The sequence below is a fragment of the Marmota flaviventris genome, chromosome 13, assembly GCF_047511675.1.
Source record: "Marmota flaviventris isolate mMarFla1 chromosome 13, mMarFla1.hap1, whole genome shotgun sequence".
In the NCBI taxonomy this organism is placed as follows: domain Eukaryota; kingdom Metazoa; phylum Chordata; class Mammalia; order Rodentia; family Sciuridae; genus Marmota; species Marmota flaviventris.
In genome coordinates, this window is record NC_092510.1 from 93,753,971 (window position 1) to 93,780,585 (window position 26,615).

General features: G+C 39.3%; 1 protein-coding gene across 13 annotated transcripts in view; it reads right to left on the reverse strand.

Annotated features, from left to right (window-relative positions):
- The window catches only part of Dennd1a (DENN domain containing 1A), a 504,614-nt gene that overhangs the window by 253,041 nt on the left and 224,958 nt on the right, over nucleotides 1-26,615 (reverse strand). For all 13 annotated transcript variants that reach the window (XR_011704159.1, XM_071600929.1, XM_027944539.3 and 10 more), the window contains exons 6-8: nucleotides 13,653-13,722; nucleotides 8,275-8,355; nucleotides 4,043-4,096 (exon numbers count right to left, since the gene is read on the reverse strand). Coding sequence is in view for 12 of the 13 variants with exons in the window: in XM_071600929.1 (XP_071457030.1) it covers nucleotides 4,043-4,096; nucleotides 8,275-8,355; nucleotides 13,653-13,722 (205 nt within the window). In the remaining variant the exon portion in view is untranslated. The remainder of the gene's footprint in view (nucleotides 1-4,042; nucleotides 4,097-8,274; nucleotides 8,356-13,652; nucleotides 13,723-26,615) is intronic.

A 26,615-nucleotide genomic window follows, 5' to 3' on the forward strand; every position in this document is an offset into this window, starting at 1 on the left:
GCAGGGACCAGTACTCTAGTTCAATGGCAGAGCACTTGACTAGCATGTGCAAGGCCTTCTAGGTATCCTGAAGCATTCTCAGGGTTCCAGACAGGACAATTTGAAAGCAACTACTATTATCATATAAAAGGAAAGAAGGTAAAACTTAAGAAAATGACTTCTCTGAGATGCTAGGAGATTCTGAGTGATTTTCTTCTGCTTTTGTTTTTAATTTTGTTTTGTTTTAGTTGTAGTTGGACAAAATACCTTTATTTTATTTATTTATTTTTATGTGGTGCTGAGGATCAAACCCAGTGCCTCGTATGAGCTAGGCAAATGCTCTATTGCTGAGCCACAACTTCAGCCCTTTTCTTCTGCTTTTGTATTATGTATGTTTGTGTATGTGTGTGTTTGCCTTTTCTATGAATTATAAAAATTTAAATAATAATATCTGTTATTTGAATATGTCTAAATAACCACCAAACCATGATATATTTGCAAGAGTGAGGGCAGAAATGGTAATAGAGTTTTATTAATCTTTCTAAGTTATTATTCTACATTTGTATTATCTATATCTTAGATTGACTTTAATCATTCATATTTTCCAGTAAATTTTCTATTTTCATACTTTTCAAATTTATCAAGTTGAAAAATATTTTGTTCTTTTCAAAAATTCAATTTTTAAAAAAGTCTTGATTTTCAGTTTTACATTAACAATGTTTCCTAGTAAATTAAATTATAATATCTTTTTCAATTTTGGATTTTTTATTGATATTCTTTTTCTAGGTTCTTAAATTGAAACTTCAGTTCACCCAGTCACTGAACTGCCACCCAGGGCTCAGTAGCCTCTCCCTTGAGCTACCTTGCCTTCCCGAAGTTCGGCCCCCCGCCTTCTCTTGCAGCTGCCTTCCATAGGCAGTTTCCACTGAGGAAAAGGAATCTAATTATATGTCCGCTATCCAGAACCTCCACTCTTTCGACCCCTTTGCTGATGCAAGTAAGGGTGATGACCAGCTTCCTGCTGGCACTGGGGATTACATCCACGTAAGAATTCAACACAGAAATGGCAGGAAGACCCAACTACCATTCGAGGGATCGCTGAGAATTACAATAAAAATAAACTAGAGAAAGCATTTAAGAAGAAAATCGCCTGCAATTACTGTAATTGAGCATCCCAAACATGGAGACTTAATTCAGCTACAGGGGCAAGAACATATGCCAGTTCCTGGTAGAGATTGGATCAGCTGAAGGTTCATGGGTTTTAAGTGCTTATGGCTCACTGCAGCCTAAGTGAGGATTTCCTTGCAACAAGTAGAATTTCCCTTCTGTTCCTTGTCTCAAGTTTAAAACCCTCAGAGCTAGTATAATGTAGCCATTTGGGGTCCACTTTTAACTTGGACTAGTGTAACTCCTTCATGCAATAAACTGAAAAGAGCTGGGGGCGGGGAGGTGAGGGACGACACAAAACTTAAATTCATTATTTTTACAAAAGCATTCAAAAGTAATGAAATTTTCCTGAATATGGTTTTAGCCACATCCCTTATGTATTTGTTGTTTAGTGTTCTCATTATTATTAATTTCTAAACTAAACAATATTCAATTTTAATTTTTTATTCTGTTTGACCCCAGCACTATTTCAAGTACAGCAATATTTTTAAAACTGTTATTATTAATTTCTAGTCTTATTTTATATCAGTAGAAGATAGGGACCTATAAAAGTTTAACTTATTCTCTTTTGAAAATTTCAGAGTAATCTAGTATCTGATCAATTTTTATAAATGTTCCATGTTAATTGAAAATTATCCTTTAATAGCCTTTTGCTACTTTTAAAATTGTATCTGCACTTTTTGAAGGATTCTTTCTGGGTACCTCCACTGTTTATACTAAACTGATGGATAAGTATCAGTGATCATCTCATTGACATTGCAAAAGTTCTCAAATTTTCTGGTTCATAGTGGCTCCCTCTATCATTATGGGAAGATTGTTCTCCTTAATTTTATACTTTTTTTATTATAATCAATAAAATTTGAAGGTGAAAGGTTAAAAATCATGGGCACAAAGTATAGCATAGTATGTGTTATGGTCTGGATATGAGGTATCCTCCAAAAGCAGGGATATTCAGAGGTCCATCCTAGTTTGAGTGAACTGGACTAGATCTCTGAAAATATGTGCGAAAATAAACTTTTCATCCCATAAGTGTCTTGTCAGGTATTTTGGACACAGTGACACAAAAAAGCTAACAGTATATAGAAGCTCAGTCTTGAAATCAAAAAGATTAATTTTGAATTCTGATTCTACCAATTCTTTGTTATAGGTCATTGAATATGTTACTTAAATTTTTAGGGCTTCTGTTTTCTTATATAAAATGAAAATAATTGTGGTAGTTACCATCTAAGCTTAATAAGAGAGGTAAATGGGAAAATGTACTGCACGTTATCGGACAACAGGAGAATTCAATAAACATTAGCTATGGGAGTTGCAATGGGAACTCTGATATGAATTTTTAATTACCTAATGTGAAAAAAAAATACCCACGTTCCATCCACCTCTTTGCTATCAAAGATACACTCAAAAGAATTTGAAGTGGGGATTCAGATATTAGTACACCAGCGTTCGAAGTAGAATTATTCACAATAACAAAGTGGTGGGATCAATCCAAATGTCTACCAATGGATGAATAGATAAACAAAATGTGGGTATACATACACAGTGCAGTTTCATTCAGCCTTTAAAAGGAAGGCTATTCTGACAATGCAACAACATGGATGAACTCAGAAGATATCGCACTAAGTGAAATAAGCCAGGCACAAAAAGCAAGTGTTGTACAATTTCATTTCTGCATGCCATTTAAGAGTTGTCAAGATCTGGGGAGAGGGAGGGAATGGGGAGTTGTTCACTGGGTACAGAGCATCAGTTCTGCAAGATAAAAAGTTCTGGAGCTGGACATATTGCACAACAACATGAATATACTTAAAACTACTGAGCTGTACACTTAAAGGTGGTTAAGATGGTAAATTTTATGTTATGTATATTTTACCACAATTGTTAAAAAAGGAACCAAGTACCTCAGTGGCTACTCTATATTTGATCACACACAGAACTATTTACAATCATAGTAAAACACTTTGAAAACATACCTTGAGGCTTAACATGTCACTGAATTTGTTCAGAGGGCAGATATGGACCATCTGCTCTTGCACTTTAATCTACTGCTCTTAAGCCCTCAGGGGGAGAAGATAGGAGCCCCTCATGCTTTACCCACTACACTTTTATTCTCTGAAAAGTGAATTACACAAGGGTAAGAAGCAGAAGTGCAATTCTACTTGAAGTAATCTACTATTTTAAAATAAGAAACTTTTACATGGAATTTTATTCATATGGAAACATTTCATTTATGATAGAAAGGAGAAACGATGTAAGTATACAACAGTGAGAAATGATAAGTAAACTTAAACAGTGAGGAATGATAAGCACATTGAATATTATGTAGTGAATAAAAATGATTCTTATGAATGAAATGAGAAAGACACTCATGTAATAAGTGATTTAACTATGTAAAAATATATTCTAAAAAGACTACAATGAGATATTGACACATTAATAGGTGATTTACCTTTGAGACATATGAGGAACATCTCTCCTTGTCTTTTTACTTTCTATATTTTCAACACTTTGCTTTTATAATACATTTTTCCTATTATATTTGTTTTTATAATGCCTTATTTTTTCCTTTGTATCAGGGATTGAAGCCAGGGTCACTTAACTACTGAGCCACATCCACAGCCCTCACTCACTGCCTTTTTTTTTTTTTTTTTTTGACACGAAGTCTCACTAAGTTGCTTAGGGCCTCACTAAGTTGCTGAAGCTGGCTTTAAACATGTGATCCTCCTGCCTCAGCCTCCCAAGCCACAGACATTTCAGGTTGTACCACCCTGCTAATGCATTCTTTTAAAAAACTATAAAAATGACAATTTCACAATTACATTCTAAAATAATCCTTTAATTTAAAAAATAAGTAGAAATCAAAGAATATAAATTTAACATTTTCTTCCCAAGTACTCACATTTTCAGGTATGCTGGGAAGTTCTCTGGTATCAGGCACAGTAAAGTAAGAATGCTGGAAAAGAAAAGCACAAGCTCTGTATTTTTGTAAGAATGTATAACTATATAACAAGCACACTGCTCAGAATTCAAGTATATGATTGAAAGATACTTCCTTACTCATAAGAGGAGACAGAGTTTGACTCATAGGGAATATCTATGAATTTTATTTTTAGGATAATGTTACATTAAATCAGATACATGAAATTTTGAGTTTGGTAGAAGAGTTCTTTTCTAGGAGAGATGAACTTCTTTGTGGGATATAAATGAAAAAGTTAAAGGTTAAATTCCCATGTAATATTTATAGGTTCCTAAATACACAAAAGTTGCAGGTTTCAAAATTTATTGCTCAGAGACAAGAGGACTCTAGGGGCCAAATCACATTAGTTTTACTCAGCCTTGGTCTTCATCAACCAGACCTGCTGTTTCATTTCAACAGCTGAGATTACAGCCATCTATAAACTGGGGCCAAAATCTGCACTGAAGAACCAGGTGATGTTAAGAACAACTCCAGCTCAAGGGCTACTCTGCTGAGACCACTGCAGATGGCTGAGAGTGGAGAATCTGTCCACTTAAGCACACTCCACAAAGAAGCCTACTGCCTTCCAGTGGGATTGCCAGTGAAGGTGGCTAGAGACTCAGCAGAACTGAAAAACTGACCTCTTCAAAGACTCTGAATGGGACATCTCCATGTATGTAACAAGTGTGTCTCTGAATTAAATGACAACAGGCTGAACTGATGACACTGCCTCTGCTGCTCTTAAAGACTCAGAACAATGGCAAGCAAGAATGGAAAAAGCCTGGTGCTAGTCAATTAAAGATGGAACTATGAAAGGCTAGAAAAGGTCACATGCAGAGAGGGTCAACTTAACCATGGTCTAAGTTCAAACTTAGACCTGGACCCCCAAGTGACATTTCAGGAAGTCCTCCCCCAAACCTTTATTCCTAGGTAACTGCAAAATAATTGTCTCTAGAACAATGATTTGTATTTTCTGAAATGAAAGGCCCTAGGGACAATTGTAACAATGACAATGACAACAATAACAGTATGAGCTACTTGTCTAATATTTAGCAGAAATTTATTGAACACATACTAGATGGAAGACTTTATGTCAGATAGTATAGATCTAATATTATCTCTAATCTCCATAATAAATTTTAAGTATATATTATCTACTTTTTACAAGTGGATAAATTAATGTTCAAAGAGGTAGGTAATTCATCTAAGATCTCACAGTTAATATGTGGCAAAATCAGAACTGAAGCCAGGTCCATATAATTAGAGCTATACCCTTTCCACTGTAACAAACAGTTATACTTGTGCTTTTTATGTGCAAATTATGCCTAATGGAACTTGAATTAAAATAAAAAAGTTAAAAGTAAAAATAAAGTGTTACAAAAATATTTTTAAAAACATTCTGCAATGCATTATTCCAAAATCTGTGTGTCTATGCCAAAATGTTACCTATGAAGTATCACAATAGATGGTGCAGCATGGAAACTAGTCAACAATTAATTCAACTTAACATGAGGATTAAAATGAGAAAAACAAAATACAAGGCTCAAAATAACTCCATGAAATACCAACTTCTATACCAAATGGCTAAGAAGGGAGCATCAGGAAATGTACAGCACCAAATGTACATAGAGTGATAGAATCATCAATTAATGGCTTGGCACAGTGAGAAAACTCTTGTCCACTTAGTAGATATGTGAGCTCAGGCAACTTCATTTAATAACAGAGAACCTCAGTTTTAGAATCTATAGATGGGAATTATTATATCTATTTTGAAGTAGTTGTAAAGAACAAACATTATATATATGAAGTGCTTAGCACTCAATAAATAGTATTTTAACATAAAATGATAATTGCTCCCAACTGCTATTTCTATTTTTCTCAAGAACCTATATCAGACACATGGACACATGGAAATATTCTTTTGTAGAGAGCAACTAAAAATCAAAATTCCAAGAATGACATTTTATTAACATTTGAGATTTATAACCTAGATGAGAGCAGCCCTTCAAAATCAGAAAAAGCAATTTGGAAAGAGGAATTCCTAGTGAAGAAGAAAAAAGAGAAACCTGCCTATGCAAATGCAATGGATTGTAAATACTGAGTGGTTGCAATTCCAAAACCAAGTAGTGCCCAGGCTGTCCTTTGAGATTCTATCTTGCTCCATTGCCCATGAAATGCTGGGGACTAAGGAAGGTCAGAAACATTCCTAGAATCCACTCACATGAAACAGATGCACACCCCAACAGTTCCTCCTGCCCCTGAGATGGCTTGTCCTTGAGGCCTGGCAGAATGCCGCTTGTGCAACCATTTGGGGGAAGAAGTGGCCCTTCCTCCCCAGCAGCTGGTGACCCAGCTGGGCTACTCTACAGCTACCTGTCGGATGTCATTACAGACTGAAGCAGTGAGATCAAGCTGCTTAGGAAAAGGGAGAGAGAGACAAAGGCAGGGCTGCTTAGCTTTAGCAATGACTTGGGCAGGTCTAAAGACCATTTGTTCATTTTTTTCTAGACACTTCCATCTGACTTACAAGAATTTTTGTAATAAGGTATTTTCTTATGCTCGAATAAAATGAGTAAAAACCTCTATAAATCCCTTCAACCCTCCCTCCTCTCCTCTTACAACAAACGTGGCATAGTGGAAAGGGCACTGGCTTTCAAATTAGCCCTGGGTTGAAAATTCAAATTTTATCATTTCTAAACCACAAGACTTTAATGTGTAAGTAACCTTTCCTCTCTAAAGCTTTTGTCTATGAAATGAAAATGTTAGTACCTATTTTGTGGCAGTGTTTTGCATATTAGGGATACAGATTTAGTATAAATTAGAAACTTAACAACAACTTTATTAGTTATTGATAGTAATATGGTTTCCAATTTTATCATGATTCTGAAAAAAAAAAGCTATAGGAAATATTAATTTTCCTTAGACAATTTCCTAACCACTGAATACCAACACTGTATGTGGTTCTAATGAAGTTGGAAAGTGAATACTTCTTGGGCCAATACTTCCTATGACACAGGGGAAATAGCTTCTGGATAATAATCAATACTTGGCCAAAGGAAATTTCAATGAACTTAGAGACAAGGGCTCAACCTAGGGAACTGGAGAATTCCAGTAACTGAAATATGAAAAAGATCCCATACACCTCTTAGGATGCCTTATATGATAGATGAAGACATTGAGGCTCACAAAATTAAAGGTACTGATTAATTTCACTAGGTCACTAGAAAAATAGTTTACAAGGATTGAAATCTTCTAGTAGATAGTTCACAGGATTTTCCATTCTAGCACACTGTAAAACATGCATATATTTAAAAGCAATCAAAATGCTAGGCATGATAGTTCATGCTTGTAATCCTATCTACTTAGAAGGCCAAGGCAGGAGAATTTCAAATTAAAGACCAGCCTGGGTAATTTTGTGAAACCCAGTCTCAAAACTAGGGCTGGGAATGTAGCTCAGTGGTAGAACACTTGCCCAGCATGGATTCAATCCCTGGTAGCTAAGGGTGGTGGGGGGATCATTAAAAGAAATGATTACCACTGTAGGCCAGAAACTCTCCCTCTGTCCTCAAGGGATGCTCAGTCCAGTGATGGAGAAAAGAAAATAGATCATTCCAATACAGTGGAGGTATGCACTGCAAAGTGTGCCAGATGCTTGGGGCAAAGGAGAAAGCTTTAGCCTCAGCCTGCAAAGTCAAGGAAGAATTTATCTGGAAATAAATCAGAATTGATTATGAAGGATATGTGTGGTCTACCAGGCAAATAGGGGAGAGGTGTTGTTGAAGGCTGAGAGTGTAGGGTGGCCTTCAACAAGAGGAAATGTGCAGCAGCATGGGGGACAAAGGGTGATACAGGGAGCACAGGCCAGGGGCTAAAGTCGCAGTCAGGGGCCAGTCATCTTATTTAGCCCAGCATCTGCAATCGAGAAGATGCTGGTGAAGGAGTGATGTTCAGAGAATAGCCCCAGGACACTGGGACACTCGGTGTCTTGTGAAATCTAAGAGAAAGGAAGAAATTCAACCTCCTGGTTTTCCTCGAAGCCTAGAGGTTTCTGAGTATTCTCAGAGTAGGAGTCGGGGAGGCACAGATGAGAAAAGACGATCTTCTTGGCCCAAGTCCCTCTGACTGTTCATAACGAAATGCCTTCTCAGGGATACCTGCTATTCTGCTCCACTTACCACACTGAGATGAACAGACACTCCGGGATCAGGGATGGGAAGTCTGTGCAGAGTTTCAAGAAGTTCATTCCACTGACTTTCCTGGAAGAAATAAAAGGCCTAAGTAACAAAAGCAAAGCTGAGTTCTTAGTAAGACACCTACAGAATATCTGGGCACACATGAGCTGGGCCTTCATGGCTGAGGGGGAGATGCTGGCCCCAGAACAGGAATAGGTTTGATATTCAAGCAGGATTGGGCTAAAGACACTGCGTATGGCTCAAACATAGGAGCCAAATAGATCCTCCTACATTGAGTTTGACATTTTCTACTCAGTGAGACACCTACCATGACCGCCTTTTATGGATCATATACCATAAGCTCTCAGCAAATCTTTCCCCTCAATTCCATAGCAACAACTTTTAAATGCAAACAATCTGAGCTTCCACAGCGGGGGTGGCTGGGAGAAATAACGATGACACTGTGGATCCTGTCTTCATCATTACCCTCAATTAATTTTATTGAGTGTTCACTGGGTACACATGGCAGCCTCTGATTATGGAAAGTCAGAAATGAACTAAGTACCCCAGCAGGCAATAGAGAATGGTGGCTGTGCATTTTAATTAGTGAAACTGAACAACAGAATGACATACAAAGCAGTACAAATTATTCAATTTAAAACAGATTCGCCTTTAAAATGCTCAAAGAAACACTGCTCTCAGAATGATCCAAAAGCCATTTCTCTTCTCAATCCATGGAATTCTTTGTGCTAACATAACAGCAGAAAGTTTACATTGGTATCCATTTGTTATGCACTTGATCTGCCCAACCACCCCACTTTACAGATGTGAAGACTGAGGTTCTGAAAGGTGATTTGTTTCAAATCAGTAAGTTGCATAGCTGGCAGCAAATCAGATTTGGTGTGTTCATGCCCAGAGCGGTCTCTGTTTTGGGCACTGAACCTAAGGAAAAAGAGGGTGAGTCCAAACTATAAGCTTGTTTTAACCTGAACTCTGATAATCAAACAAGTTTCTCACAGAGGAGGGACATAAATTTATGTGTATATATGTTTTGCTCTACAACAGTCTTAAATTTACAGAACAGTTGTAGAAACAGTATTAAAAACCTTCTAGTTCCTGAACTGAGGACAAGTTGCTGACATTGACCCATCATCAATAGATCCCAACAAGAATATTCTCCCACATAACTATAGTTAATCATCATACTCAAGAAATTATCCTGCATGCAGCATGAGCCCCCAGTTCTCAGGGCCTGTCAAGTTTTGCCAAGGGTGCCACTAATACCCTCACAGACACAAATCCAGAGCAGAATCCTCTGATGCCTTTGGTAATTATGAGGCTCAAGTCTTCCCTCTGGAGCAGCCTTCAGTCCTTCCTAGATTTATATGACCTGGACAGTGAGCCCCACCCATTGTAGAATGATTCTCAATTGCCTGATATTTTCTTATGATTAAAATTTCAATTTGTCCCTTTACCAGTGATGTTTGTTTTGATCATTTAACAAATTAATTTGATGTCTCTACTGTGAGGTGACACTTTTCCTTATGTATTTAATAAATATTTTGTGGAGTGATGCTTTATGTAAAGATTCCATTCCTTGAAACTTCAATTTATACATTTACTTATTTATATTATCTGGGCACATGGTTTCCAGTTTATTCAGTGAGCTACAATCTTTTGCTATCAATATTTGTTTTGACACTCCCAGATCTGACCAGTGGAAACCTGGTGGCTCTTCAAGCTCACATTTGTGTCTGACATTTCCCCATCATGTTTTGAGTACTTCCTTACTTTAGGGCAATAAAGATATTCTAGGCTTATCCTATACTTTCCCTGCCCCAGACCTGGAATCAGATATTTCTTCAAGGAGTCCTGGTCTCTTTTAGTAGGGAATGGTATTTAGGAACTAGGATCTGAACACCAGGAATGTTCACTGCTGCTTGGGGTTGCTGACACCAGGCCCTTTCAGTGGATAAAGCTGGGGAGCATAATACACACAGACCCACAATAGGCCTCAAACATCTCTATTTATTTCTGGATCTATCTTCACGTTATCAAAAGCCTTGGGTTCACACCAATGGCTCTAAGTCCAGTCCAACATAGGAATCATTCAAATTTCCTTTTTTAAAAAATATATTTATGACTATATTCCACAAATTATCCTGTCTGCGGCATGGAAACATCTTGCCTCTATCTTCTGAGCATATTTAGTTATTTGTATGGAACCACACTTCTATCACTGTCCCTTTCTCCTTCCCCACCCAGAGGCTTACCTTGCCCTCTGACCTCCAGGACTGAGTCTCTACTCTTCACCCCTCACAAATTGGAGCCTCCCTTCCTGCTGAACACTGCTGAGCCACTGTTGCTGCCGCCCGTTCCATGTGGATCCTCCCAGATCTCACCTAAGTTCCAATATCCCCATATGCCACTATCCCCACTTTCCTACATACGTATCCTCATCTCCCCAGCCCAATACTCTGAGCACACTAATCTGCAGTTCAGATGCTCTCCTTACCCTGCCATCCCCTCCCTTCCACATGGATGCCCTCAGTGTTCCATTCAGGATCTGATAACCATGTTGGAGCTAGGAACCAAAAAAACACCCTGATCCCCCACCTTAGGCTCTGACTTCCCAGGCTGAAAGGTCGTGGTCTCATTCTTGTTCATTCTCTCTCTTCATATTCTCTCTCTCTCTCTCTCTCTCTCTCTCTCTCTCTCTCTCACACACACACACACACACACACACACACACCCCAAATAGAAGCCTACCATATCCAGCCTTTCCAATGACTGTTGGATAGGAGAAGGGTTTTGTTTTGTTTGTTTTAAGGGGAGAGGCATTCTATTTTGACTTGGTTTAGTTTTTTAAATAAAAATTCTTACCTATACTGGCCAACACCTTACAAACTAGACAGTTGTATGATCTTAGCCTTCAATACTCTAAGAGGTAGAGTCCTTGTTGGAGCAATAGCCGAGGACAGATGCATCAATTTTACAGGGTGATATCTGGTCTCCCCCATGCTTAAGTACTGTCTACCCAGCCCATCCTGAGTCATAAGTTATGTGCGTTCTTTCCTTTCTTTCTAGAACTGGGTGTTGAACCCAGGGGTACTGTACCACTGAGCTGCATCCCCATTCCTTTTAATTAAATTTTTTTGGAGATAAGATCTCATTAGGTTGTAGAGGATGACCTGGGATTATAGGTATGCACTGCCATATCCTGAACAAGATGTTTTTAGGAATACTAATTTCTATTGTTGTTTATTAAAAAACTGGAGAATACAAAAGAAAGTATGTGAGTTAATATGCAGTTCAAAAACTGCTAAGAGTCTCTGTGCTATACAATTTTGTTAGACATCTTTCAACCTTGAGTAAAAATCCTAAATGTTTGACTAAAGATAACTATAACTGAATTGATGATCAGACTCAACACAATCTCCTAATAATCTTCATCAAAGAGTAAGTCACTTATTTTATGACAGTCCCTGACATTTAGGCTTCTTTCAGAGTATGTGTAGCGATTGAGAGAACCATTTGTACTAGATTTTCCTTCCATTTTCTGTGACCTCTAGAATGCATTTGCTAGTGAATAAATCTAACTCAAAAGATTTACCTAGCATACACACAATTTCCACCTTTCCTGAAGGCAACAGCATTTCCCAAGGTGTGTTCCAGGAAAACACAGTGATCTCTCTGAATGCTTTTTTGCCATACAACAAAAAGGGTTTGGGATTAAATAAGATGAGAAGCACTGCTTAACAAACTTTTTTCTCTTTCTTTTTTAAATACTTTTAGTTGTAGAGGGACACAATACCTTTATTATTATTATTATTTTTTTTAGGTGGTGCTGGGGATCGAACCCAGTCCCTCATGCATGCTAGGCAAGTGCTCTACCACTGAGTCACAACCCCAGCTTAATAAACTTTTTTTCTTCTGCAGGACCTCTTAGGGCCTGCATTATGTAAATCTTAAGGAAGGAAAATATGGCTTTCACTCCTCAAACCTGATCATGCTAAACCATAGTAGTTGTTTTTTATGGAATATTTCTCAGAACTAGTATTCTATAGACAAAAGCATTTTTCTTTAACATTTAAGAATAAGATCACTTTAATTAATTAAAAAATTTAGTCCAACAAAAATAAAAACATAAAAAGTTAGTCATATGGACAAATATTCAACTTACTAACAATCAAAGAAGTGCCATTAAACAATAAGACTCTTAGCTATCAAATAAACAACGAGTTCATCAAATAACATTGATGAGAGCACTGTGACCCAGGGGCTCTTGTACCTTGCTGGTGAAGTATCCTTTATGAAAAACAGTACAATTCTTTGGGAAAGCAATTGTCGAATTCTTTCAAAAACATTATATACACTGAGCTTACACGTGTGTCTGGGGTTACCTCTTAAGGAAACAATCCAAAATGAAGAAAATGCTTTATGCTCAAAGATGCTAATGGCTGTATTTATTATAATAGTAAAAAATTCCAAATAATTAAAATTCCCAATAAGAGAAAACTCTTTCAGTAACCAAGTACTAGCTTAAGTACTATCTACCCAGCCCTTCCTGAGTCATAAGATACATGCATTCTTTCTTTTCTTTCTAGAACTGGGTGTTGAACCCAGAGATACTGTACCACTGAGCTGCAAAGTACATGATACAGTGTCATGCAGTCACCAAAAATATTTATAGTATTTTTAATAGCATGGGAGAAGGGAGCCTATTACAATAGTTTCTGCAACCAAGGGCTACAAGTCTAAACACAGCTCCAGGTGACCTTTGACATCCATGGAGCTACTTCAGCATACCATTTCTTCCAAAAGTATAGTAAGGTACACTTGAATTTTTAAAGTAATTTTCAAATCCTTAAAAAATTAGCATAAAAAACACCACAAAGCTTTATCAAAATGGGAGCATGGGCAGCTGGGTAGGTCACGTGCCACTAAAGCGCATTACCTGCAAACCCCAGATTTGCAGCATGATGTGAGCAATTCAAATTTGCGCCTCAGCAAAATTATAATTTAATACATGTCATGAACTTTCAGAGCTGCTTAGGAATATTAGAAATTGTGAATATTAACTCTGTGAATGCTAAGATCTATTAATTATTTCTTTAACTCAAAGAAAAAAACTAAAGAAAAAAGCCAACCCAACAAGATAGCAATATTTATTTTTGGGAAAAGAATAAGGGAAGATTAGGTGAGAAGTGATTCTTTTCCTTCCCACTATTTTCTGAATTTCCCAAAGTTTCTCTAGTGGGCATGCATTGATTTTTTTTAGTAAAGGTTCTGGTAAAATACAAGACATTTATTACTTTCATAATCATGATTTAAAATTTATTTGTTAAAAAATAATTAATTTTTAAAAGAAAGGCAAATACCTGTCTTTTTGTCGTGTAATCTGCCAAGATGTTAAGTAGTTTATAAAATACCTCGAACCAGGGCAGATAGCTGGGGAAGAAGAGGAAACACAGGAAGTATTAGTATGCAGGTCAAAAATCTGAACCGAGACCTAATTCGAGACTGATACATTTCAGATTTTCTCTATATCCCTAAGAGTCTTCCTGTCATAGACTGTCCTGAAAACACAGGCAGGTGAAATGCTAATTATTTCTGTAAGGCAGAGGATTAAATGACCATTATGAATTATCCCCATGCCTCAGAGCTAAACCAGGTTCATAGAGAAGAAATTCAAAGCAGACTCTGCAATCAGACTCCATCTCTGTGTTGCCCTAGGCCTCTCCCACCCCACCCAACGTCCCCAGGAAAGTGTCCATGCAATTTCTCCTGATTGAACACACACAGCCACATACAGCACACTCACTGATGATGGCTGCAAGGTGTCCCACAGACCTTGCATGCCCCAAACTACTTGTGTTGGTACACTAGACCAACTTCTAATGAACTTACTCTATATTGACCGTAGATTTAATGTCTAATTCTCTGTCCCCACTGCCTTCCCCCATGTCCTGACCATCACTTCCCTAAACTCACAAGATGGCCTGGCCTTGAAGTTCAGACCTCATTTGGGCTCTTAGAATGGTCTTTCAGAAATGCAAAATCACACATTGGATTAAATTCTTGCAATGATGTCCATTTTTTAGGATGGCTGGGGAGGCTTTTCCTTATCAGGATTTCCCTGGACTGCCTCCCTGTCTTTCTTCCCTCTATTTGGCCCTGTGCCTATGACTGTTAGGGCAGCTTCACTCCAAGAATATCCAGGTAGCCTCAGGCCTACCTGAGTGAGCACACCTCAGTCCTCATCTCCCTCTGAACTTTGTGGTTTAGTCTAGTTGATTTCTGCTCATCTTCCTGAAAACCTTCCACTTGAATGCCTGCATCGTATGCCAATTCCCTCTTTCCTGTGCTGCCCTGGTCCCCACATGATGTAGCACTCAATGGTGCACATGCCTTCTCAACAGACTAGGGCTTACTCACAGAGTAAGAAGGAAGAAGGGCATCTTTCTCCACTTTCTGTGCCAAGAATAAAGCATGGTGCATAGTTGGCGCTCAGAATTTACTGAACAAATACAAGTAGATGAAGATTAAGGGCAAAGTCCCCTTGTGTATGGAAAAGTTACCCCAGTCCCAAGAAGTTCTACCACTACTTTGAAGGGGTCTGCTATTGGTAAGGAACATTTCCAGAGTTACGTGGAACAGGCACAGGAGAAGTTTCATTCCAAGTACTTGCAGCCTGCACATGTCCAGCCTGTTGAGCTAAGAGCATCCGTTACTGATAAAGCTGGACCTGAGGCACAGCACAGATGTGACATCCTGCCTGGGAGAGGGGATCAGTGCCCTGTACAGATTACCAGCTGCACTGTTGAGGGTAATAAATGAAGTGAGAAGCAATAGAGAGGACAGATAAAGTGCACAATCCCCTATCAATGACGTTTGTCTGAAGCCAGCACATGCTACTGTAAAATTTAAGTAGCTTATCAAAATATACTGATAAGCAACTTAACTTTTCACTTCTATGACAGTATTATCACTTATGTTAATATGTTTCCATCAGCTCTGGCAGTCACATATGGACTATTACAGAGCAAATGGATGCTGCAACTTTCCACCATGCTCTGGCTGAGAAATGTAAACATTCAAGAGGGATTAAGCAGGAGATAACTTGCTCCCTTCCTCTTCTGCTAAATAAACCTCTGTGAGTTAAAAGCCATTAGAGTAGAACAAGAAATCCCCTCAGAAGTAAACTGCACAGATTAGAGAACTCTTAGTAAACAAATTCAACCAAGGATTACAAATATTTTTTTTTGTCCTGAAAGAAAAATACCACCAGTCAAATCCAGCAATTGGAAGTCAAGAGAGAGGAAAAAGAGCAAGAGGAAGAAATACTGGCCTCAAGTAAATGAAAGCAAAGCTGAGCTCATTTCAGTAATGCTGGATAAAGTGCAGTGGGCAGGCTGGATTCACCCCCAGTTCAGGACTGCAGTCTGTACTGGAGCACTGGGAGACAAGCAAGGTCGTCCTGTACAACTTAGGCATAGAACCTCCAGCCTCAGTGTCCTCACCTGCTGTGAGCTAAAGGCAACATGGCAAGGACCGCCTGGCCCATGCAGACAGTCCAACCTCTCACACTCAGCCTTCACCTCACCAAATCAATTATTTTTGGCTATGCAAGGCAGAACCACTGGCCCCAGGCAGTTTTGTAGTTTGGAAATCATCCATTTCTTTCTCCCTTTGGCCTGACTGGACACAACTGTTCCCCACATGTTGTCCCCTGTGTGCTGACAGATGAATATCTAGTGATGGCAGTGTTAAGGTCTGAAACCAAAACCCAGCTGTCTTCTTCTTCAAAGGGCCTCTGCGTTCCCGACTGTGAGGCCAGGGTTCACAGCTGAGCCTTGTCCAGTGGGTTTCCGGTCCTGCTTCATTAGCACTGGCACCCTAGCCCCAGCTGCCTGGAGGCTGCAGGTGAGGACATGGAGACCACCCCCTCCATTCTGTGTGCATCTGTCATCAGTGAGTAAACAATACTTCCTGGTCCAGAGACAGGAAACAAACACTCCATTACCCTGCACTTCCCTAGCCACCCAAAGGGCCCAACCCTCTCTGGTCTTGCTGTGCTTGCTATCTTCATACAACCTTTGTCATCCTGACTGTAGTGGACCATTGTATGGGGGGCTCAATTCAAGGCTAGGGCCAACGTGACAAACAGTAAGCCTCAAGAGGGCTGCAGTGCTCCTTGGGAAAAGGGACAGCAGAGCGTAAACGTCTGGGCAAGAGAAACTGGGAACTCTTCCCAAGTGCTTTGTTAGTTTAGGCTTCTGGGGGTGCTTAGAACACTGTAGTGTAACATTATCATGACCCCATAAATAGAGAGCAAAAGCTCTCAGGGGAGCAGCTGCTTCCCAGGCACCAGCCTAGATCCAAGCTTTCCTCACAACCATGGCTAGGTAACTTACTATCCCAGGCTCTGTCCTCACTCCCAGGCCTGACAGTCAAATGCAAAGATTTTGTTCTCTATGAGGCTATACAAAACCCTAAACTTAGAAGAGCTCGGGTAGTGCCACAGGACTTTTTCCCATATGGTCTCTGAAGGGCACTGCATCCTTAGCAGTTGTGCAGCAGCAGGTTCTAGAAACAGCACTCCTATAACAAGGACTAATGGTAAGAATCACCCTGAAGTGGCCCTCAAAATATAGTGGCCACACTGGTGTAGACCCAAAACAGCTGGCCTGGGTTTGGGGACAGATTGAACGAAAAGCCTCCATGCTTCATTTATGTCAGCCTGGTGAGCTACTCAGGAGCTGAACTTTCAACTGAGGATAGACAGCTCTTCTAATCTCACTCTGAAGGATGGGTGTTGTTCAGGATAATCATTCCCACTGGGGGTGTGTACATGGATGACTGACCTTTTTGTAGGAATATAATTTGTGGGATCCACTGTCATAAGTAGAGAAATCCATTCACAGATTTTAAATGTCTCCCACTTCTCTTCCTGGCAGTCCATTTCAAAGCCATTTCATGAGCATGAGCAAGATAGAGGTATGTGGTGGCATGTGGAGGAAGAGTGGCAGAAGCTGGTGAGGTTGAGGAAGAGGCCAACTGTGAGAATGGTAATCTGCAGTAGGATCTCAGCGCTCAAGTGAAAGAGGAGACTAACCTCCCACAAAGGCAACCTGACACAGGATTAGAGTTGGGGGGGAGGGCGCACCCCACTGAGGGGTGATTTGGCATAGTGTGTTGAAGTCCAAGCAGGGTAAGGAGGGCTTCTTGGTAAACAGAAAGTCAGAGCCCAAGCAGGATAAAGAAGATATCCATGTGGGGTGGCCTAACTTTAATAAGCTTAGGAAGAGCAAGGTCAGTATTTGTGTTGGGATAAAGAAAGCATATATGTGCAGTGGAGGGGCTGACAAGCAATGATATTAGAACCCAAGAAGAGCTAACAGAGCATCCATAAGACAGACCAGTGTGTGTCAGCAGAGCCTAACATAAAGATGGCATCCACCAAGGGTGGCCAAATAGTTGAGAAAGATGTTCATGGTAAGAAAGATGGTAAGAAGGAGTGGCAGTAGCCCTGCCTAAGGTGTTAGTCCAAATAGGGTGAGGAGGGCAACTATGTGGGAAGGGGACTGCAGCAGAGGGAGACTGGTTATACATAAGAGAACAGATCAAGACTAACCAACTTGTAAAGAAATAATAAAAACTAAGAAGACTTACAAACATAGCCAGAACAAAACAAGAATGAACATGTGTGTCAAACCAGAATTAGATGCAACTGTGCGAAATCCTGGTGTTCAGTGAACAGATAGGTAGCTAGACACAGGTGGCTATAAAAGAAATACAATACATGTGTCCATATAGTTTATATATAAATATATATTGTCTAGGTTTAGCCACTGAGAAATCCTAGAAACAGATACTCCAATTATAATGAGCACACCTGGTGCTCAGATTCTGGTTTCTAAATACCATTTTATCTACTAAAAGGAACAAGGGTTCCTTGAAGAAACACTGGCTTCCAAGGTGAGAGGTAAGAAATGCCTTGTGCTAGGCTCAGCACTGATTAGGACATATCAAAAGTACACAAACACCAGTGAGGAGGAGTCCCCACTGACGAAATCTGTGACAATTTAAACATTAAAACAAATAATGATAAAGACTATTCTAAAATAGGAAACCAAGAGTAATACAGATATAAATAAGTGAACAACTGTATGAGAGGGATGGGGTTACTTATATAATCTCAAAATACTACTTCACCATATATTTGTTTATTACAAAGGGACAAAGAAAGAAGAAGCTTGACACTATCTTAAATCAAGTAACAGAACAAAGAAATGGTGTACCACAGGATAGAAAAAAATGATAGAATACAGCACAGCTTCTACCACATTCCTGCCAAAGAATCAGAACCTCGTCCAGAAGGAGCATCAGGTAAGCTAAGGGGCTTTCTACAAAATAACAGCCTAGGGGCTGGGGTTGTGACTCAGTGGGAGAGCACTTGCCTAGCATGTGTGAGGCACTGGGTTAGATCTTCAGTACCATATTAAAACAAATAAATAAAAATAAAGGCATTATATCCATCTACAACCAAAGAAATATTGAAAAAAATAATAATAATAGCAGTCATTTCATAAAAGTCTATAAAATGTAGTAAGGAACTGACCCCCCCACACACACTGAAGGACACTGAACAGACATGACAAATGCAACACTAATGGGAACTTTAATATCTTTTTAAAAACTTAAACAAGTAAAGATTATATGGTTGTGTTGTATCAAAATGAGTATCAATTTTCTAATTTTTAGTATTATCATATAGTTATGTAAAAGAAAAAAATGATATTCCTTTTTAAAAAATAATACTGTTTGGGCTTACTGGTTATTATTTCAGCAACATATCTCAAATGGGTAGGAAAAAACATCCTTTGTGTTGTATTCACAACTTTTCTATAAGTTTGTTATTATCAAAACCAAAACAGAGGAGAGGGTCTTTTCCCATCAAAGATACCTTAAGCACATTAATGGGAGTACACACAATAATGAGAATGGAACAAAACGGATGAAACTTTTAAAGACATGTCTATTAGGAAGGGCATGGCATATCAAGAGAGAATAACAGTTAGTGGTAACTGTGAGAGTCACTACCACTCTCACAGAGAAGACTAGGCTTCAGCCAGGTCCTAAACCAGGCACTCACCACTCACCAGTGAGTGGAAAGAAGGCTGAAAGGGGCAGGCACAAAGTACACGGCAGGTACAAAAACATCTCACAAGCAAGGGCTGGAGCAAGGGTAAAAGCTGAGGCCAGAAGGCAAGCAGGGCCAGACACAAGAGCCAAATCTATAGGCTTCCCCTATTATTCTGTAATCAACAAGGAACCAAAGCGACAGTGAAAGATGAAGAACATCCTTAGGATGAGCACTTAGAACCTGGTAGAAAGTGATTTTTTTTCTGCCCTCATCTTAATCCTCAGTAGAGTGGATCTCAACTTTATCAGAACCAGTGTCTGTTTGCTATCCCAAAAGAAAATCTTAGAGAATGGGGCTGGGGTTGTGGCTCAGACATAGAGCACTTGCCTAGCATGCGTGAGGCACGGGGTTTGATTTTCAGCACCACATAAAAATAAAATAAAAATATTGTGCCCACCTATAACTAATAAATAAATGATTTCAAAAAATGGCTGCGAATGTAGCTCAGTGTCAAAGCCCCCCATGGGCACAATTTCCAGTTTAAAAAAAAAAAAAGGAAGGAGGAGGAGGAGGAGGAGAAAGAAAGAAAGGAAGGAAGGAAGGAGGAAAGAAAGGAAAGGAAAGGGGGAAAGAAAAGGAAGGAAAGAAAGGTATAGTAAGATTTTACCATGTAAATACTCTGGCACATTATATCAGAGGATACAATAAGGCAGCACCTCCCGGGCAGGACTCATGGCAGAGTTGCTCCTATTCATATCTGGATTGATGAGTTTAAGACAAAGAAAAGTGACATGGAATAGGGTCTTTCCATTGCTTTTTGTGAATTTCTAAGGAGCTCTGAAAACTCCATGTGCAGATTTTGCCAATATCCACAAGCTATCACAGCATCCCCTGGTTAAGGCACTTTGGTGTTCAGTATTTAAAGTTTTCATGTTAAAAACCCTAAACCCCAAATTTTCCAAAGCACGACAGCATGGCAGATGCTGGAAAGAAGAGACTTCAGTCCAATAACCCTGTGCTGAATCTCAGCTCTGTTATTTCCTGGCCAAGAGACCCAAGGAAAGCAGTCTCTCAAAGAGAAACACCAACCACCTAATTCACACCCCTGGCACACAATGTGAGATACCCATCAGCTCCTGGAATACTCTTTTTAAGCCACTTTGGTTAGTGCTCTTGCAGATCTCAGCTATGGGAAGCTCTCTCGGAGTGCCAGTGTCTGGGTCAGAGGTTCCTCTGGCACCATACAGGAATTCCTCACACTGCAGTCAAACAGAGAAGACTGGAATGCAGAGCTGTAGTGAGAGAAGAATACTTACAAGATGTGGCTGCCTAAACTGCAAGTCCCCAGTGTGACCAAATATCTACCCCTGCTCCTCTGTCACTCTCAGACATCTACAATAAAACTGACCACAAAGTAAAATTCCATCCTATACATAGGACACAGAATTTCATGATGCCCATGTCGAAGATACCAGATACCTGCTCAGCACTGAGACAAAGTCACCCACAAATGAAGACCTGGCAGCACCAGCCCAGTTAACAGAGAAACCCCAAGAAAACCAAGCATGGTGACAAGACAGCCACATCAAAAGAAAGTAATTTCAATATCAAAGGACAAGAGAAGCCTCTGGGAAACTGAAGTCCTCAAATACTTTGAGAAAAAAAAAAAGACTCCTTTTATTATTTCGAAGTGTTACCATCAGAGAAATGACATACCCCTCCCCTCAAAAAAACTATCTGACTCACTATTTATCCTAAGAAGTAGTTCATTGGTGGAATTAAAAACTAAATTTTGTTGATATAAATTTATTTAAAAATTTTTAGATTTACTTTTTTTTTTTTAAGATAAAATCCTAAACTTTCCCCCATTTTTACCATGAACTTTTGGTTCCCATTTAAATAGATATATTTTATTCCCAGAATATGAGGACATGCTGGGCTTACGCCACATTAAGACTCAGCTGATACTATATGCATGTCCATCTGTCTTCTCCATTCATGTAAACTCCACAAGAACAAGGAGCATGACTGTGTCCTGACTATTCAACCCCTTGTGTGTGCCTGGTGTGTTTCAGACACTTAGTAAATCAAAGCTTTCCCTGACAGCTGTAACTCATCTCTGTAGTCTCTACTAAGGCCATTATCACTAGTGCTACTGAGGAACAGTCAACAAACTCTTGCTGGGAGGTGGGGATCCAAATTTAGTAGGCAGCATTTTTGGTTAGGAAAACAACCCAAGATTAAAAACTATCCCTGCCAATCTCCTGCTGGAGTCTGTGACAAATAATTATAATAGAGCCAGCCAATAGTCAAAGTAGCCTAAAGGGTACCTACAAGCTTCAGATTTCTTGCCCCTTTTCCAGCCCCCTACACAAGTAAATCCTACCAACTACTCTTTTTGTTCCTAGCTCAAGCACTGTGGGAAAACATTACAAAACCAAGCTGGTTATCTTCATTTGGAAACCTACTTTCAAGCAAAGTGAGTCCTGAAAATCGCTCAAGCATCCTCTGATCTGCCAGTACCTCGGGTCCCATGTTCCTCCTCAGAGTCTGCTCCAAACTTTCCCCCTTTTCCTCCAATCCCTAGCTCATTTGCCCTTACTCTTCTCTCCACCTTACCAAGGAGAAAAGCTAACATGAGTTTTCCCTCTCACACACTCCTACTTCCCATCCCTTCCCCTCTCCTCCTAACTGGAGGTGGGAAGGAGGAAGAGCCTAGGTCCCAGCTGCTGGGCCTTCTGTAAGACATACATCCACATTATACTCAGCTAATGGGCACTCCTACCTTTAGGCACAACAGAAACCACCATGTGTCACAGTCTACAGTTCTCACCTACAGTCTTAGCACCAAGGCATACACCTTCCCCACCCCATCTGTCAGGAAAAGCATAGGGTACCTTCCTGAGCTAACCACTTTTAGCTTCAATGTATATCTCACTGAAATTTAAAGTGGAGGTAACGTTTCCAGTCCCAACATCACACGTTTTATGAAGACCCTCTCAGTCCCAGCACTCTGCTAGGCACAGGAGTGTCTCAGGATTGAGGAGCTCAAAGTGTAAAGGGAAAGCAGACACGCTGGCAGAGAATAACAGGTAACACTAGGTCAGTGCTATGACAGAGAGTCACACAGGGAACAGAGAGGTTCCCCAGAAAGTCTGTTTAGAGAAAGTGACACCTCACTAATCAACTTTGCATCAACTGCAAAGTCAAGAGATCCGTTCGGGTTTGAGTCTCAGCTGTCACTTACAAGCTATGGCCTCCCACAGCTCTTTCTCCATCTGCAAAATGGGGATAAAATATCTATTTCCACCTCATTGTTTGGAGGATAAAACATGTAAACACACCCACCACTGTGTGTGGAATAGCACTGAAGTTGTTTTGGCCCAGTAATGCTATACTCTTATTGCTAATGAGATCAATAGTTAAAGGAACCTAAGTAAGAGAAAAATGTAACTCCATGAGAGATCAAAGCCAGTCTTGCCCAATCCAAGCACTGAACTTTGCTCACAGCTGTTAATCTCCAATTGTAAATTTATTATAATATCTAGTTAAGCTTAAGAAACAATTTATGCCATAATTAATGTCTCATTGTGATATCTATTACATTCATGTAAGAAAATGTATCATATGCACTGAATGAGTAAAATATTAATTTAAATTATGAAAAAACAAGGCTCCCATATAACATCTGTGCTTATATAAATCTACCCAAACACATACTTGGATTTGATTTTGAAAATAAGGCTCTTTTCTCTCTTGATGGGTATTCAATAATTGTTGCTTTTAGAGTGTGGATTTATCACTGGTGACAGTATTACTATGATTGAAGGAGATTGCTCAGAGGAAAGCACAGAGGCACTTTTCTGTTATCACTGGTGAAGTGTTGGTAACATGAGATCTTTGGAGTAATGGCACCTGCACTGACAACTCAGTGTAATTCTTGATATTTTCCACAGAGCCCAAAGAGGGTGAGCACAGAGGCCTTTCATCATTTTCCTAAGAGAGTTTATAAGACTTCCCAGTACTGAACTTAAGTTTTTCCCCATTCAGATCTCATCTGATTTTATGGTTGAAATTACTACTGTAATAGAATGTAATAGGTTAGCGAGGTTCTAACCAAGGCCCTCCTTACTGAAGCTTTCAAAGCCTAAGAGAGACGCTATCTCTTCTATTAAAACAAAAACAAACAAACAAAAATACTGCAAAGGCAAGAAATGACTCCCTAAGAGGTTCTGTCCTATTTTCAATAGTAAACAACAAGATTAATAATCCCAACAAAAGGCTATTTGATATTATTCTCATTTTAGAGGTAGGAGATGAAAGCTAATGGGAAGGGGGGGAAATGTGATCAAGTATTAGGTGTTTTGAAATATTACTCTTCATAACAACTGTTTTGGGATGAATATTTGTCCCATTTTACAGATGAGAAATCTGAGTGACAGGGAAGTGAAGTGACTTCCCCAAGATGACATGGCTTATAAAAGCAGAGCTCAAACACAAAACCAGTCCACTATGATTTCTAAGCCCTACTCACTCTACCCAACTCAATATTGTGCAATATATATGATCAAGCATAACAATCAATCCTGAGATTAGGATATAAAATTCTTATCTTATGGTTCTCATTTTAATGCCCTGAGAAAATGAAATTATGTCTCCAAAACTCCCTCAGCTGAAATGTTCTAGGCATTCTAACCTTGGCTACCACCCCAAAATCCAGTGTGTTTTTTCACTTTGCCAGCTCCAGGGATATTAGTCAAGTGTCTGCTCTTTACCACTTTATGAATTAATGTATACATTACATTCAGAAACACAAATATAGATAGTTCAGTTTAAAATGTTTTAATCAAACAGGGCAAAAGAGTACTTTATGTTTCTAGCGTTTCATGTCAAGACCCAATGCCTCTACTACCTTCAAAGCTTTCAAGAACCTACCTAGAAAAACCATAGCACGTGACATAGATTCTTAAGCAGACTGTGTTGTTCTTTTTCATTTAAAGTCTAAAACTTTAAATGCTTGCTTATGGTGATGATTAAGGAAATGCTAGATTAGACAGGGCATCAGATTTGCAGGAATAGTACTCATTTAAGTTCATTTCCACCCTAGATCTCTGCTTGATGTTATATCATTCAATCACAAATCTCTCTATAAAAATGTCTGGCTGTCTCTTAAACCCATTTACGCTCTATGCTTCAATGCCTTTCCTTGGCAACTTTTTCCATATGCTTAACTTCTTTCAGGGAAGCAGTTTTGTCTCAATTCACAGAGCAGCACACCAATCAACACAAGTAGGCAGGCAGGCAGGTAAAGAAAGGAAGAAGGAGAGAGGCACACAGAGACAAAGCAGGATACAAATGTGACTGGTACAATAAAAGTAATGTTTTAGAAGGCAAAGGGTTTGCGTCCAAAAGAAAACGAACCTAGCCTCAAGCAATCAGACAGCTCTGAACCTGGATTTATAATTCAAACACTCTGTACCATATGCAACTTGAGACATACAACTGGTAGCACTACTGGGGATTTATGACTTATGACTTGTTCATATTTAATTTGTAACCAAACACTTCCCCTTCCTCTTAGCTACCTTAGAACTCTTGATTAACTCTTGTTTTCACAGGTCAGAGGTTAAATAAAGGAAGGGAAGCACTCTGGGGTGAGATTGCCCAGAGCACCACATCCAAGAGTGACCCTGTGCAAGGAACATTAAAATACGTGATAAGGCTAGAGATTGTTCCAGACAGCTGATGTTCAAAGCCGCCTTCGGGCACAAGGCAGAACCTTAGGACTAAAGAGTTGGCAACAGAGGCAGGCAGGAAACTGGTCTGCTCTCAAGTTACCTCCAATGATGGAGCCACTCTCTCACCAAAAAGTTTTTCCCAAAATGTTTTTGGAAATTAAACTGAGGGGTTTGAGAAAAGGTACACACCAGGAACTTGCTCAAGCCAAGCAGCCCTTCTCTTGCTTCACTAGACCACAGGAATCTGTCTCCCCTACCAGATTGTCCCACTTGGAAGAAAACTTCTACTACCAACTGTTTTAGTAGCAGCCGTGGGCCAGGATAAGGGAAACAAAATTGATCACACAGAAACACAGCAACCCTACTAGAGAGGGTATGATTCAACTACAACCAGAAGATCCACCTAGTTCCAGGCACCTTTACTGCTATGCTGCTTTTTATCTGTTCCAAACAGATAAAAATATTTTTAGAAGTAATGACTACTATCTATTTAGGAATTATCACATGCTAGGAACTTTACATGTATTTGCTTATTGAGTTTTCATAGTAATTCTAAGTAAGTGCCATTATATTCCCAGATAACAAATGAAGAAAGGAGCATAGGCTAAGTAACTTGCTCAGGTCACACAGCCAGAGTAGATCAGGATAGAATCAGGGTCTATACCCTACCACCAACTACTTCTCTCTCACGGAAAATAGTATCAGTAAAGTGTACACTGGACAATGTAAACATTATCCATCTGATCAGGTGTTTTCAAATTGTGAAAATGGAACAGTAATTAAGCTCATTTGTTTGACAGACAGCATTCATTCATTCTCATTCATTCTGACTTAATACAAGCCAGGCACTAAGGGTAGAGAGTTGAATAACCTGTAAAGCAGTTCCCTGGTTTAGATTTGTATGTGAATCATGATGTTATTAGGAGTGATCTAATAAGAGGCAACAAAAGCAAAATTTGGAAAATATGAAATGAACTGACATGCTGCCCTGAAGGGAGGTCAGGTGCGTACCCTTTATGCTCCATAGCCAGGTAACAGTTGTGGAGTAAAAAGGTTTCCTCAACTGCACTCTTCATTAGAACACAAGAACCTATCCTGAGCAATCCAAGGAACTGGGAATCCACAACATGTGATCAAAGTTGGAACAGGAAAGGTCATTAGTCACCCTCTCATGACCATTATAAAGATCCTATTCTTATGCCATTCCTGATTTTTCAAATAATCTTTGTGCTTACAATTTATTGCTTCATTACAAACCTGAAAATAGTTTATATTGTTAGAAAGGTCTAAAATAAGCATTGTACTGAAAATATGACTATATTAATACAATTTTAAAAAGAAACACTAAAAACTAAACTTTAGGAAAAAGAATGCTCAGTCAGGAAAACTTTGGGCAAAATTAGTTTCTCTGATATAAATTCTTACACTCATATAGTATGGAAGGCAGCAGGAAAGTT